A 16,018-nucleotide genomic window follows, 5' to 3' on the forward strand; every position below is an offset into this window, starting at 1 on the left:
TGCTTTGTAATTGCTTATTATTAAAAAAGGAAACTATGATTTTTTTTTTTTTAGGAAATTGAATTCAAGAAGAAATTTACCTCCAGTATTATATAAACCCTGTTTTCTCCTTGCCAGTAAAACTGTTAGCTTTTCTAAACCCTTCGTGGTTTTCCTTTTGACCTTTCCCACCCTGGCCAGGCCATCAAGAAGTTTGAAGAAGGCTGCTCAGCACAGCAAGCCTGGAAGCAGTTTCACCACATGTGCTACTGGGAACTGATGTGGTGCTTTGCGTACAAAGGAATGTGGAAGATGGCCTACTTCTACGCAGATCTGCTGAGCAAGGAGAACCGCTGGTCTAAGGTTAGAAAGGTGTACAGCAATTAAAGAGCAACCAGTCTTTTTGAGCAAAACATTCAAACATTATACCAAATTATGGAAATCTCTTCCTTAAAAAAAGGCAAAGTACATCAAGGCTATTGAAACTTTGGGAATTTGTTGACTTTTCCTGTTGATTCCACCTTTAGTCACTCAGCACCAATTCTTCCAGTTTTGAAGCCTGGCATTTGAGGAAGACTATGGAGCTGGATTATCAAAGTCAAATGTGTGTTCACAGTTTCAGAAGTGATGTTCCATAACCTTGGTGCTGAGGTCTCATACTACATTTATCTATTAATGAGATTAAAGCTAGCATCAACTGATCACGAATGGGGCTGTGGAGTCATAGTGCATGGCTCAGTATAACTGTTACAAAAAGAGAGAATGCACAAATTCTATGCTTGATTCATCAGAAGGGAATTTAATATAAAACTGTCAATGTAACTATGGCATTATGACGGATGGTGAGATTATACAGTACTTGAACATTATGTATAGTTCTGGTTACCATACCTTAAAGAGAATATTATAAATATTTTTTTAAAGAGCAACCATAATATTTAGAGGATGAGAGTAACTCTCCAGCAAGAGGAGCATTTAGAATTTTTCACTTTGGAGTGGAAGTGGGTAAAAGTAAGCATGAATTACTAAATTGCTTTGAGATAGAAAATATGGCAGATTTCCCCTACCTTACAATATCAGAAATTTGGTTTACTCATTGAAGGGAAAAGAGACTCAGGGCTGAAAAAAGGTAATATTAACATATTGTTAAACTATGCCATGTGCTTCCATGAGATGTGGCAATAACCATTAATTTGAATTAACCATTAATTTAAGATGTGGCAATAACCATTAATTTAACCATTAATTTTAAATAGTTTTAAAATGGGGCTGAACAATTCATAGAAGATAGTATTATCTGTGGTTATTCCCTGTTTACTACTTTGCATCTCAGTCATCATATTTTAACAACTAATAGCTGCCTGGGGAGCTGTAATGGAAGAGGGTGATTGTGCCTCTTTTCATGCTTGTAGAGGACATAGGTAATGGTTTTGAAGGACAGGAGGAAGAGGTGCTACCAAGACAACAATTAGATAAACAGGACTTGAGCCCAGGCCAAGAAACTAATTTTAGCAAATTTCAGACACCTTCTTACTAGTTCCCATGAAGATAAAGAGAGGAAGGGGGAAGTACATTCAGACTTGCAAGATTCCAATACCATGACTATTACAATAAAAAACAGTCCATCTCCTTTGCATTGGTTTCTTAGCCTGGTCTATCTTGTAGAGATGACAATGCTGGCTGCTGAGAAAGAAGAATGCCAGATAAGATGGGCACAGGTTTTTATGTTGTTTTAATTCTTGGGAGCTGCCCAGAGCTTGGTATAAGATGGGCAGCTACATAAAGATTTTAAATAAATGAATGAATGAATGAATAAATAAATAAGTTGGCTCCTGTCAGAATCTTGTAATGTTCTCCTTTAATGTTTTGTTGCAGGCAATGTATGTATATATGAAAGCCGCCTTCCTTAGCATGCTGCCTGCTAAGGAGCCACGGCCTTTTGGTGAAGTAGAGGTTGAACTTTTTAGGTAAGAGTTTTTTGAAAATTGAGGCAATTTAAGATGAATGTTCTAAAACATTGTTTCTCAGCCTCGGGAACTTTGAGATGTGTGGATTTCAACTCCCAAAATTCTCCAGCCAGATTTAAAGAGTTTTCTCTTGTTCCAATTGTAAAACTGATTACAAATCCCCAAGGTTAGGAATCTGCAGATTTATAATGGATTTGCCACAGAAATTTTCGTGCAGTGAATGAATGAATTCCTTGTGAATGAATGTTGTTAGAATGCAGAAGCATAATCAATGTCTTACTTAAAGGGCTACTTGTAAAGGACTGAAAACTGATTTAAAGTCTAATGTGGCAGAACTGGATTAAACTCTTTCTAAAATTTCTTAGATTTTTAATTTCCACATACCTGCCTTTGTGAAACATTAGTAATTTCCATGCTTTTACCCTACAGGCAGGTTTCCTCCTTCAAACAGAAAATTGCTGGGAAATCTCCACCCACAGAGAAATTTGCCATTCGCAAAGCAAGGCGCTACAAATCGAGTGACTTGGTTCCCTTACCTGTGCCAGCTCTGGTAAGGATAGAAAGTGGATCTCTACTATTTCGTAGCACAGAGTCTCAAAGGAGAAGATTTCTTCACAGTTGTGCCAAGCTGGCAGTGTTTGAATTTGATCCATGAACTGCAGGTCAAAAGTGAAAACTTGAATGGATGTTCTTCCTAAATTATTTGGCAAGCTTGTTTCCACGCTGTATACATACACAACTGAGAAATATACTCTTGGGTACATTCTCCCATTTATATATGTGTGTTTGTGTACATACCATATGTGTGTGTGTGTGTGTGTGTGTGTGTGTATGCGCACGTTTATTTCATGTACCAGATGCATACAAAAGTAATGTTTTTTCCACATATTTTTGCCTTGCAAAATTGTAATATAACAAGATGCTAAGATCTATTGTGATTCTAGTTAATTGACATTTGTCAGAGAAGTGCCTACCAACAATGGATAGTGTGCTCCAAATGGCAGGATTTTTGCAGAACAGAAACCAGCTTCTTACTCTTTCCCAGATAGTGTTGTATTTATAGGTGAAGAACTAATCTCAGTAAAATTATAATATAATTTTTTTAAAAGTACAGAATTACAGGAGTAAAACACAATTGCCACACTAGATTGAGATCTCTGCCTTTTGTATGCACAGAGCTTAATTTCAAACCCGTATCTGAATTGTGTAACTGCATCCTAAGAGATCTTCAGAATCAGTAAGGGGAAAAAAAGCTCTACTTTAACACTAACAAATCGACTATCGTGGAACCTGAATTTCTGGCTCAGAAGATAAGAGATCCAGGTCAGCTTAAAACTAACAACACATTTAAAAGAAGGAACTAGGTTTGTTCACTGCTAAAAAATATCTATAACTGGCTGTGAATGTGCAAGGGAATGCAGTCACCATCTTTTGAAGGCAGATAGTAGTTAAACTGGAAATGAGCAAGGGACTGTTGTGGGGCCTTGTTGGTGGAGGATCCACAACATGTTTTATTCCTTCAAAATAAAATTAGTAATCTTAAACAATGTGTAAGCATTCTGAGCAAACAGTATAGTTTGGCTCACATGTTGGGGAGTTCAGGAATGAAATTTTTGGTTCTCTGGTGTGCCTTCAAATCAGTGTTGACTCCTGTGGCTACCTGGTCAAGTCCCTGCAATTTTCTTGGCAAGATTTTCCATTGCCTCCTTCCTAAGGCTGTGACCAGCCCAAGGTCACCTAGCTGTTTTCATGTCTAAGATACAACTAGAACTCATAGTCTCCTGGTTTCTACCCTGGTGCCTTCACCACTATACCAAACTGGTTCTTCCCTGATGTAGAGTGACAAAATATATCTCCTCCATTTATAGCTGCTGCCACAATTCTGAGTAACAGAATAATAGAGCTGGAAGGGACCTTGGAGGTCTTCTAGTCCAGTCCCCTGCTCAAGCAGGAGAACCTATACCATTCCAGACAAGTGGCTGTCCCATTCCTTCTTAAAAGCCTCCAGTGATGGAGCACCTACAACTTCTGAAGGCAAGCTATTCCACTGATTAATTGTTCCCACTGTTAGGAAATTTCTCCTTAGTTCTAAGTTGCTTCTCTCCTTGATTAATTTCCATCCATTGTCTGTTGCTTTGGAAAATAGCTTGATCCCCCCTCCCCCGCCCCCTTCTCTGTGGCAACCCCTCAAATATTGGAATACTGCTATCATGTTGCCCCAGTCCTTCTTTTCACCTAGTCCTTTCTTTTCACTATTTTTCACTTTCTGTATTGGTTTATCTTTTTTTTAGGAAATGATGTACATGTGGAATGGATTTACAGTGCTGGGCAAGCAGCAAGAGTTGCTGGAAGGAACTTTAGACACTCTGATACAGGCTGAGAAGCAGCTAAAAGAAGCACCAGGTAGCACGCTGGCTTCCTACACGTAGAGCAAAGTTGGTGTCAACAGACCGTGGTTCCCCAGCTTAGCAAGAAAGACATCATCACTCCTTGACCCACCTCATCTTTCAGTTTAAATACAGGAACCAGCAGGCTGCAAAAACATTGGCATAATCTTTATTTTCAAAAATGACCCTGGTTTACAGCCAGGCTCTACATGTTTTCTCAGAAAATAAGAAATGGTAAACGACCAAAGCCCATGTTTAGGAAAAGAATCATCCTATAGGAAACACCTGGAATTAATGATGGGTTGTATTCTGATCAATAAGTGTTTTAACTGGTTTTGTCCCTCTCTGGAGCTTTAAAAAAAAACAAATAGGCAAGCTCCTGTCCCCAGCATCCATTTTGCATGAGATCAAACATGATTTTTAACATTTTAAATAAGTCTTATCAACTCAAAAAGGAAATCATGCATGGGGATATTTTGGGAGAAAGGGAGAATTAGGGAGAAATATGTATATTAAATCAAGCAGCAGGGACAAAAGTCTAAAAGTCAGGGAGCTGTTTTTTCATTAGCAACTCTCCCCTTCCCTAACCTTTTTTCAGTTTTTGGGTAGAAACTGCCCACACCAAATTATGATTTTGGTAAGATGTAGTTTAGCAGATACTTTGTCCCTGTAAATAAGGTTGAATTGGCTTGGGTGACTTGGGTCAGTCAGTCTCCCAGATCAGCCTATTGCACTGGACTAGTGAAAAGTGCACAAGTGAAAAAATGGTTTTTTCCTGCATTATACAGAAGAATCAACTAGATAATGTTTATGGGCCCATCCAGCTCTATAATTCTGTTTTATGTATGAATCTAAAGTCCTGGAGGAAATCCATCTGATCTTTAAAAATAATAAACATCCCCTTGTACATTTTGGAAGGGGAATCTCTTTTGTAGTTTGGCATCACAAACAAGCTATTATAGATGTGCAGGGAGATCTATGGCCTCTGTTTTTACCTGTACAAGCAGAATGAGTAACCTGCCTGCTACATGAATATGCATGGAAATATTGCCAATTAACCTTTCTGCAAAGTAGAATATGCAGTAACTGTTTATCCTGGTTAACCTTTCTTCTGCTCTTTCCATTTCTCTTCCCACAATTTCCTCAGCCAGTGAGTACCAGGTAGATGACCAGTGTCTTGTGTTACTTCTCAAAGGCTTAGTCTTCAAGCATTTGCACAATTTGACTGAGGCTGAGGCATGCTTCAGTGCTGTCCATAGAAGGTATGATGCAGGCGTCTTTGATTAAAAAAAATTGGGGGGAAATTGGGGGTGGGGAGTGTGAGGCATTGTTGACTATTCTGGGAACTTAATTCCAACCTATCTGGAGGGCTTAGATCAGGGGAAACTGCACTACAGCAAAACCTGTAAAACTTCCAGTTTTCTATCTTATTACAGTGAGAAGAAGATCAGGTATGATCATTACTTGGTACCTAATGCACTATTGGAGTTGAGTCTGCTGTATGTGGCACAAGGCCAAAATGAAGAGGCTGTACAGTTGCTCCGCAGAGCCAAGTAAGTAAATACTCAGCATATCTCATAATATTTTTCCCTGGAAAATATAGCTACTTCCTAGCTTAACAGCATTTGAGAGTTTTATAATCTCATAGAGAGAAGGGCCCAAAGGTGCTTGTTAGCTACCTAGTTATGTTTTCTTCTGTTCCCCAAGTTCTTAGTAAGTTTAAGAAGGACTAAGAACTAGCAAGTTCTCAGCTTAGTTACTCTGAGTCAAACGATTAGTAATTTAATAAGCAAAGATGTATTTCCCAGGTTGGTTCATTGCATTTCTTTTTATTGGATCACATTCATCTGATCTAAACATTTATTTATTTAAACATTTAGATTGCTGCCCATTTAGAGTAGAAGATAAGCTCAAGATCCAGATGGATCTTGACAGACTTGAACACTGGGGCTTATCTAACAAAATAAAATTCAATGTAGAGAAAAGTAAAAGGTTACACTTAGGCAAGGAAAACCAAAAGTACACATATAGACTGGGTGAAACCAGGCTTAATAGCAGTAACTCTGAGAGGAATCTTGGAGTCTTAGTGGACAATCAGTGAACTGAGCCAGCAGTGTGCAGCGGCAGTCAAAAAAGCCAATGCAAGGAATACAATTAAGATCAAGTGAGGTACTAATACCACTCTATAAAGCCTTAATAAGACCACGCTTAGAATACAGCATCCATTTTTAGTCACCATACTATAAAAAAGATGTTGAGACTCTAGAAAAAGTGCAGAGAAGAGCAACCAGGATGATTAATGGACTGGAGACTAAAATATATGAAGAACAGTAGCAGGAACTGGGCATGGCTAGTCTAGTGAAGAGAAAGACAAGGGGAGACACGATAGAAGTTTTCCAATATTTGAGTGGCTGCCAGAGGGAGTCAAGCTATTTTTCAAGGCACCAAAGGCCAGACAAGGAATAATGGATGGAAACTGATCAAGGAGATTCAACCTAGAAATAAGGAGAAATTTTCTGACAGTGAGAACAATCAACCAATGAAACAAAAGCTTGCCTTCAGAAGTTGTGGGAGCTTCATCACTGGAAGCTTTCAAGAAAGATTGGACTGCCATTTGTCAGAAATGGTGTAGGGTCTCCTGCTTAGGTGGGGGGTTGGACTAGATCAGGGATCTCCAATCTTGGCAACTTCCCCAGCTGGCTGGGGAATTCTGGGAGTTGAAGTCCACCAGGCTTAAAGTTGTCAAGGTTGGAGAGCCCTGGAATAGATGATCTACAAGGTCCCTTCCAACACTGTTAATCTAAAGCCTTACAGAAGGCTAAAAAGGCGGAGTCCTGCCAAACTTCAAAAGGCAAGTGTTCCATAGGGCAGGGGCTGCCAGGGAAAAGGCACAATTCCTAGATCCCAACATATGACAATATTTGGGGTAGGAAATAGGAGTCTGCACACCCTATCTGACTTGGGAGGATGCTTAGCTGTCCTTTGGACATCTACCTTAGGAGATATCAACAAAATATCAAATATTATCCTGTAAGATACCTGGATTCATGAAATAGCTTTTGGTGCACATAATACATACAGGTTTGATATAAGGGATACAGCAATTGTTGAATGCTTTTTCCACCAGGAACAACTACAAAAATTATTCAATGGAGTCACGAACACTGTTCCGGATTCATGCTGTATTGTCCAAACTTAAGGCCAGCCAGGAAGAAAGTGATGCAGATGGAACCAGTCCTTCCTAAGGCAACAGGTTTCCTCACAAACTGTTAAGGGTGCTTAGACCAAAGAAGGAACTGCCAAAATACGAGGGCTTAGGATGCTGTCTTCCTCCTGGGATAGGCCTATTTGAAAGTGTATTGTAATTGTACCACTGGCCTTCTGGCCTAGTGTGTGATGTCTTTATGATGAATGGATGGGTCTTACCTAACTGGATTTCAGCTTACAAAACCAGGGAATAGCTATGAAAATGCTGCTTGCTAATTAATGAAGCTGACAGGAGCAGCCTATCTTCAATATTCCATGATATATTCTGCCAGACAACCCAAACTGAGGGCTACATTTGTCCTATTTTCTGTCCTGCTCAATCTCATAAAACTTTGAAATAACATGGACGTTCCAGCCTCCTATTTTTTTCATGCTCCCCCACTTTCTTTCTCAGTCTGAGCTCCTTAACCAGCAAGGCACATCAGATGGTTCTTCCTGTCACATTGGGAGTGAGCTTAATAGTGCAATTAATTCAGCAAAGGCTTCCAGTTTTGGTTGGAAACATAATAGAACCTCAACTCTCTGCTGTGGCCTTCTCTTTTTTGAAAAGAACAGAGAATTTTTGTAATAAAACTTAATTAGCTCAATCTCTATTTAAGAACATTTCTAAATGTTGGAAAGTGATTTAAAATGCTTGCAGAATTTGGGATGGGGCAAACAATTTGGCCGAAAATCCCTTAAATCAAGAAGCAGCTTATATTGCAGAATGAACAGTAACTGGACTTAGACATTTTCAAAAGCCTATGACTACTTCCAGAATTCTGTTCACGTCAATACTTGTCCCAGTATTTTCTTTGCTTATCAATTTGGCAAAAAAGCTGATGGATCTTATCATTTTTCAATCTGACTATAGTATTAACTACTAAGATTTGTTCCATCAATTCACTGGGCTATTGAAATATGGTTTTCTTTTATTTTTTAAAAGCTCTTTCAATACCTTTGTTGGATGTCTCATACACCCTTGCCATACTGTTACTCAGGACTTGCTTATTAGACATACAGCGCTAAGCCAATGTGGTTTTTGTTGTACTTTTTTGCATTCCTTATTTTAAAATTATATTTGGTGTAATTAGCATTAACAATGATGAAAAGGCAAAAAGGGGACATTTTGGCATCTCTTCTTTTATTGTGTGGTCATGACATTTGAACATGCTGTCTTTCATTGTTTTTCCTTGCTCTTCTGGTTTCCCTTACCTTTGTTGTTAGTATTCCTCCTCCTAAGAACAATTTTCATGGAGTGAGTAAAGTCTATTACGTTAAATGGCACTTAAATTGTCAGTTCCTACTATAGTAGGACTTAAATCTACTAATAGAAACAGTGAACAGTTCATTTATGAGCCAAAATAGAATCAAATGACATTCTGAAGATAGGATGTGGGTTAATCCCACTGATCAATACATTCCATACCCGTGCATTCCTGAAACATTATAGAATAAGATTTGTCCCAAAGGTGGTTTTCTAAAAAGCAACTGGCCTTTCTTGTTTTCTGAACTACAGAAGCTTCATGGATAAGAAGCAAAATGTTTTCCAAAAACCCAAGAAAATCCAGTTGTCTTTTAGAAAAGCATCTTTGGGAAAACCCTAACTTGCATAATTATCTCCAGACATTAAACATAAGACTTGTTTGCCTAATGTGGATCATATTAATTATTGTCTAATCTAAGAGCAAACTTCAACTAGATAATGTTATATTACATAATGTGAATGAGTAGGCACAGAAAAGCATATTTGAAAGTATGTAGATAATATAGTTTGGCATATTCTTCAATGACTGAATATAAATGAAATCAATTCTACTTCTGTTGTGTTGTAGATTTATTGCTAAAACACACCTGTATTGTTATCCTATTTTATGTCGGTTCTTTGTCATGTTTCATTATTATGCTCCTAAAGGAATAATAAACATCATAGGAAGTATGAGTCCATGGGATCTTATAAGCCATCTTGAAAGCCAAGGTGACCCAGTATTTAGGGTGCTGACAAATGGCAGTAAGACCCAGGTTCTAGTCCCCTTTAGGCACAGACACTAGCTGGATGATCTTGAGTCAATCATTCTCAGTTCTAGACTGGGAAGTAAAAATATCCTAGAAGGCAGCAATGATCAACCACTTCTGAAATGTTGCCAAGAAAACTACATGGACCTCTCCATGAAGTTGCCAGGAGTCAAGATTCATTCAAAGATCATCCAGTCCAGGGACTGGATTTAGTCCTGGAATCCACTAAACTGCTCTGATAAGTGATAATCCAATCCTCATTTTAAAATTTCCAGGAAGGGAGAACTAAACACTGTTTAATAGCGCTGGACATCATGAAATTACTTCTAATATTCAGCCTCAATTTCTTTTTTGCTTTTCTTTTTAATTTACTGACTCTTGTCTTGCTCTCACCTTCATCAGAGAACACATTGACCCACTCTTGTACAACAGCCTTTTTTTTTTGGATTGGTTGATTATAGTATCCTTATTTTTCTCCTTTGCAAATAAAACATGCCCAGACATTGCAGGAAGTGATTGGTTTCCAGATCTGTTAACATCTTGATAGCTTTTGTCTAACCTTAAACCAACTTGTCAAAGAGTATCCTCAAAACAGGACACAATACCACAAGTGGCTTAGCTAGCCACTTGTGGAATGAATCATGGAATGATTATGTCCTGTGATTTGGATGCTTCTATTAAGGTAGCTGAAGATTGCATTGGCCCTTTTAAATGCTGTCTCATATTGCTTACTCGGGTTCAGTTGATGACAAGAGTTATATACCTATCCACCCTCCCCCCAAGTCATTATTCCTGTACCTTTCTATTTGAATTTTTCTACTCCAATACAAGGCTGTATATTGGTCATTGCCCAACATCATTCTGCTGGCATTGTTCCGTCCCACCCCCACCCCCCCCCACAAAATTCTGTCAAGGTCAGTTTGAAGTGTGATTTTCATCCTAAAGCAGTGTTTCTCAACCTTGGTGTCTTTAGGATGTCTGGACTTCCAGATATCTTAAAAAGTATCTAAGACTGCTACAAAGTATTAGCCATTCATTCCAGCTTGTTTCATCTGCAAATCTGATTACCTTTTCCAGTCCATCCTTTAGGTTGAATAGCACTAGCCAAAGATGAAGCCCTGGAGATCCCAGTAAATCCTTATCTTCAGGATGATGCAGCACCATTTATATATACAGTATTTACACAGACACCTCAATCCAATTGTCAAGAGGAACAGGGTATTCAGACCTAATTTACTGCAAGCTGATTACAAATGACTTTAAATTACTACTTCCCATGACATAATAAGAAACTGTTGCCTAAAAATGACAACACTCCATGTAAGAAAACAGAAGCACATAAAATACAGTTTCCATCAGTAGCAAAATTAGAAAGCATGTGAAAATTCATAGCTCAAATATATTTTTGAATTATAATTTGAAAAGTGAATTACATAATTTAGTAATGAGAAGAATCTAGTACTGATTAATCTTAAATACATTTGCAAAATAATAATTCCCATAAGAAATTTTGCTTAATGAAAGCTAGGAGTTAAGCTATGTATTCTCTACCTTCCATTTTTAATACTACCTTTAAAACAGAAAAAGGATTATTTATAAACACACAAAACAAGCTTACTCAAATTGTTCATATGGATTGTATCAATACTTCTTCCAAAGGACATGGCAACAGTAGGTGGAGAACATATGCTATATGTTTTTGAACTAGTGTCACCTTCAGTTTCTCAAAATCCGGTAGAGAATAAGGACTGCCAAGAGACCATTAAGTGATTCTGCAGGTATGTGCCATTTTGAGGACCTAATTAACCACAAAAGAAAAAACAAGCCTTTTATTTAAAATATTGTTAGATGGCAAAATCTACCGTGAATAGTTTCTTTTTGGTTCCCTACTTTTCATACATTCATTAGGAGCATTATCAAAATAAAAGACTGTGCAGAGACTGAACGAAATTCTGCTCTAGTTTTGCCACTAGAGGGAACCAGAGTATTAAATTACAGGTACTGATAACATTTTTTTCTGAATCTGCCAGGGTGGACTTGGACCAAAAACCTTTTCAGCTAAGCAGTTTGTAGTGAAGGCAGCCTACCATCTGCTTTTTACACAATGCCATACTAGGCATCAGCCTCTCCTTCAGCTACAGTGTGCATAGGGGAGTTATGGCTGAGTGGGTTATGTGTACAGTGTTTTCAAAATTCCTCTGCTCAGGCACAGCTATTTAGTGCAAAAAGTGCTCAGTGCATAAATCCCTTTTTGGTGGATTGTCCCTTCATAATTATTGTCAGTAAGGAATGAACATATGTAAAAGATGAAGGTATCAAGCCAAAATCATTGTTCGCTTGGATGCAGCAAATCCATCTTATTGGATGGGCTCAATAATCCCAAGCTGTATGAAATGCTGCAGGAAGCATAACGGCATTCAATCCAGATTCGCAACATGAATTCAGCCAAAATGCTGAAAGGTATAGTGCTGAAAGACTGGTATAGAATTGTGAATGGAGCAGGGCAAATATGCCAAAATTCAGAGCAGACTTTCATAGCACAAGTCCATGTCTATTTATGTACATCCTTAGTGTGAATCCTACACACAGAGAAGTATGAACTTGGTCAAGGAATAGGAAAAAATGTTAGGTTTATTGCTTGGACCATTCAACTGGTATCTTTATCTCTATATGCAACTATAATAGATTCAATACTTTACATTCTTTTACCTTTAATAAGAGGCTGAAGGAATAATGTCAGGGACATTCCCCCTTCGTAGCCATTACTGATGACATTTTTTCAAATTAAATTCAGTAATTTTACTATTAAGAAATGTACCAAACAACATCCAGTCAAAATTCTAGGCAATAATTATCTGGGACGCAACCTTAGGGTGGTGCTATGGCTCAGAGGTTAAGAAATTGGTTAGAAAGCCAGTAGCCCAGTTTTGAGACCTGAGCTTGGTGCGACGAGACTCCCATCCTTGCCCTAGGCTCTTGCCAACCTAGCAGTTCAAAAGCATACAAAAGCAAGTAGATACCACTTTAGTATGAAGGTAATAGCGCTCTGTAATGTAATACTGGCCACTTGACCACGGAAACATCTTTGGACAGCGATGGCTCAATGGCCCTTAAAATGGAGATGAGCGCCACCCCCTATAGTCGGGGGACTCCTTTACCTTTACTCACCTCCACTCACGAGAGAGAGAGAGAGAGAGAGAGAGAGAGAGAGAGAGAGAGGAGAGGAGGAGAGAAGAGAAGAGAGAGAAGAGAGAGAGAGAGAGAGAGAAGAGAAGAGAAGAGAAGAGAAGAGAAGAGAAGAGAAGAGAAGAGAAGAGAAGAGAAGAGAAGAGAAGAGAAGAGAAGCCTTTGGGGCCCTGTTTCCTTCAAGCTTCTCCACGCCAAAAACTTTTGCAAAGGGTCAGAAGGCATGAAACAGCACGAGATCACTCCCCTTTGCAAAAGCTTTTGGCACGGAGAAGAGAAGCCTTTAGAAGTGCAGTCTCATTCTCCTTCAGACTCATGGAGGCTGCTCGATACTTGAAAAGCAGATTGAGCAGGGCATGTTCGTCCCTGCTCAGCTTCTGCTCCCACCCTTCAACTTTTGGAGCATTGGGAGCAAGTGGCCTGGAGGGGGGGTTGCGGCCTGGTGGGGGGAGAGAACAGGGCCACGTAAGCAGGCCAGTGCGTAGCTCTACACACACAAGAGACGTCTTTGGAGCACTGCTTGCGCAAGTGGAGCTGTGTGTGCACACCAACTTGCCTCTTGTGCAGCCCAGCCCAGTTCCAAATAGGCAATGGCCCAATAGTGGGCCACAGCCCGGGAGTTGGGGACCCTTGAGCTAGATGGTGGAAACAGAGCTTGCTCTTTTGAAAGAGAAAAGAAATTCAGAGAATGCATCTGCTATTCAAAAATCCTTTGTTGAAGCTCCAAGTGGTCACAGCAGGCAGAGAAAGGACATTAGATTGTTCTGTACAGTGAAGCATTCCACATTCCATAAGACTTCTAAGTTGGCCTTTAATGCATGAGGAGAAGTGCAGTAAATCAATTGGGCCTCTGAGAATTGCCTGTCACAATCTGTAGGCAGATTTATTTAAAAGACTTACAATATAGTATTTTAGGTATCCTTTTGTTCAGCCATCTCCTCCTTGCTATCTGGAGATGAGGCAAGAATTTTGTTTTCCATTGCTTTTTTGGCCTGAATCCCCCTCATCCGTTTTTTCTCCTCCTTCTGCTCCATCCGTTTAATCTTCTCCCTCTCTATCACCATCTCTTGAAATTCAGGACTGTGATGATCCAGGTGATAGCCGTATTGCTCCCGGGCCTCAGCCAGTAACAACCGCCTTCGTTCTTTTTCTTGCTGTTCTTTGAGCTTGCGTTGCCGTTTTTCCCTCTGCCAGTCTTCTATCATCTGGGGCATTTTAGCCATTTTGGCAGCAATTATCTCATCTCTAGAAAGCAAAAGACAAAACTATGAAACAAAACATTATACAACTCTAGACATAGAAACTATGTTTTCAGTTTATTTTCAGCATTTTCACTTTAATGGGTGAATAGGTTCATACTAAATAGTTATTCTAATACCAAAGTCTACAATAGCTTTATAATTTAAAATATTCATTTTGGATAGTGTTCATAGAGATACCATGACACTGTTCTAAAATATTGAGAGGTGCTAATTTAACTTGTTAAATCAGCAATTTACAAATTGCATTTTATGCCGTGAGTCCTCAAAGTAATGTAGAAAAATCTCAAAGTTACAATGGAGGCTCAAATCAGTGGCAACTTCACAAAAATGCCGTCTTACCTGCCATCTAACATGAGCATGTTACTCAAATTGCAAATGTGCTCCTGAAAAGAGCCTGCAATCTCATACAGAATATCATATTTCTCTACAGCAGTATTTTTCAATTTTAAGATGTGTGAATTTCAATTCCCAAAAGTGCCTAGCCAGCTGGGATTTAAATTTTACACTTTTTAAGTTTGTCAAGGTTGAGAAACACTGCTCTACGAAAAAAAGTCATGTATCAATAGTATTTTCATTTTGTCTAGATTACTATAGTATGCAGTGATTCATTTGGCACTTCCATTACTTCATGAGGGAAGAAAGAATAAAATTCAGACAGCACCTGAAAAGAAGATGCCTGAGCAAAGCAATCCTCCAGCATCTTGCTCTGGAACTGATCTACTAGGCAAGAGTAGCAAAATTAAACCATAGCATGGCAATCTCAGTTTTGCTTAGCTTTTATTAATGCATAGATTGTTTGCTCTAAATTTTATCAGATGTTTTGCTTCAAATGTACACTCATGGCACACCAAAGAATGTCTGAGGCCAGCATCTACCAGCATCCTTCAATACCACTGAAATTACCCTGAGTAAAAACACTTACAAAGCAAACTACATTTAAACATGCAAAATGAAAACAAACAAAAGGATTTCTCTTAGTGCAGAAATAATTGCCCAAAACATGGACACTGAACAAATGTTTATGGATGCTCTGTTCTGGGAGATCTGCTAATCCACCCTGTGCAACTCACAAATACTTATTCACACACCAGAAGTATATAATTTTTATTTCGTGTTGCTGCAGGCGGCCTTCCTCTGTTTAGTCCCATTATTCTGCAACAACCTCTCTGATGAGGCTTCGGAAAATGTGCAATTAGGCCTCAAGTCAGAAGCCTAAGGTCGACTCAAGGGCCGTTCCCAAAGCGTGTGGTTTGTTGGCTCAGCGCCGTCCCAGCAAAGCCCGAAGGCTGAAATTGGGTCGCGGTGGCCTCCCACGCCCGAAGGGCGCTCGCGACTTTCCCCGGTTCCGCCCTCTCCTCGTCCAGCCCAAGGAGACGCTTCCACGCGTGGCGCCCACCCGCAGCCTCCCTCCTCCTGCCTTCCTCACTTCTGTCGCTGCAGGGCTTCGGCCTCGCTGTCTTTGGCATCCAGCGACTGCTGCATCTCCTTCAAAGAAGGGTACCAGGCTCTCTGCTCAGCTTCCATTTCCTGCAGCTTCTCCGGCGACGGCCACAACCGGGTCGGGTCCACTCCGGAGGCTTGCCCGTGGCGCCCAAACAGCTTGGCTTCATATTCGGGGGTCAGCTGCCAGGCCGGAGTGCGGGGATCGGCAGGGTCCGGCCGATAAATTCCCTTCAGATGTAACTTAAGCGGCTTGGCGTTATACAACCGGACGCCACCCAGCAGCAGCCGGCTTCCGCGGACCGCCATGTTACAACGCGCTTACCGAGTGACCGGAACTATAGAGGGCGCCATCTTGGATTTAACTCTCCCCCTCCTGTGGGCGGGGCCATCTTGTATGCTGGCGCATGGTGGCCGCCATTTTGAAGTTTATTCCTTGCCCTGGGCGCCTCCATCTTTGGAATTTTCCGAACGTTCTTGGAGGTTTGCTGGGTGGCGGTGAAGATATTTCGTCATAGAAACAGCGGAGTCGTGA

The 16,018-nt window shown here is 39.9% G+C and overlaps 2 protein-coding genes across 7 annotated transcripts in view; one reads left to right on the forward strand and one right to left on the reverse strand.

Moving 5' to 3' along the window:
• LOC113446872 (tetratricopeptide repeat protein 39A-like) overlaps positions 1 to 8,513 on the forward strand; it is a 42,816-nt gene extending 34,303 nt beyond the window's left edge. For 4 of the 5 annotated variants that reach the window (XM_087925942.1, XM_026716715.2, XM_087925943.1 and 1 more), the window contains 7 exons: positions 181 to 342; positions 1,855 to 1,946; positions 2,376 to 2,496; positions 4,238 to 4,349; positions 5,481 to 5,595; positions 5,770 to 5,886; positions 7,461 to 8,513. In XM_087925942.1, the coding sequence (XP_087782068.1) occupies positions 181 to 342; positions 1,855 to 1,946; positions 2,376 to 2,496; positions 4,238 to 4,349; positions 5,481 to 5,595; positions 5,770 to 5,886; positions 7,461 to 7,578 (837 nt within the window). In that variant the 3' untranslated portion in view covers positions 7,579 to 8,513. The remainder of the gene's footprint in view (positions 1 to 180; positions 343 to 1,854; positions 1,947 to 2,375; positions 2,497 to 4,237; positions 4,350 to 5,480; positions 5,596 to 5,769; positions 5,887 to 7,460) is intronic. The other variant, XR_015742021.1, reaches the window with a different exon arrangement.
• Positions 8,514 to 8,702: 189 nt separating this feature from the next.
• Positions 8,703 to 15,813, reverse strand: GADD45GIP1 (GADD45G interacting protein 1). Of its 2 annotated transcripts, XM_026716724.2 has the most exons (3): positions 15,470 to 15,813; positions 13,682 to 14,026; positions 8,703 to 11,393 (listed from the first exon to the last, which is right to left on the reverse strand). In XM_026716724.2, the coding sequence occupies exons 1-2, from the start codon at positions 15,790 to 15,792 to the stop codon at positions 13,693 to 13,695; spliced, it is 657 nt and encodes a 218-aa protein (XP_026572509.1). In that variant the 5' UTR covers positions 15,793 to 15,813; the 3' UTR covers positions 8,703 to 11,393; positions 13,682 to 13,692. The 2 variants fall into 2 exon arrangements, with proteins under 2 accessions (XP_026572509.1, XP_026572508.1); XM_026716723.2 differs by lacking the exon at positions 8,703 to 11,393 and having other exon boundaries at positions 13,477 to 14,026.
• Between the last annotated feature and the right edge of the window lie 205 nt (positions 15,814 to 16,018).

Source organism: Pseudonaja textilis, chromosome 2 (genome assembly GCF_049901715.1).
Source record: "Pseudonaja textilis isolate UNSWEBS1 chromosome 2, rPseTex1.2, whole genome shotgun sequence".
In the NCBI taxonomy this organism is placed as follows: Eukaryota; Metazoa; Chordata; class Lepidosauria; order Squamata; family Elapidae; genus Pseudonaja; species Pseudonaja textilis.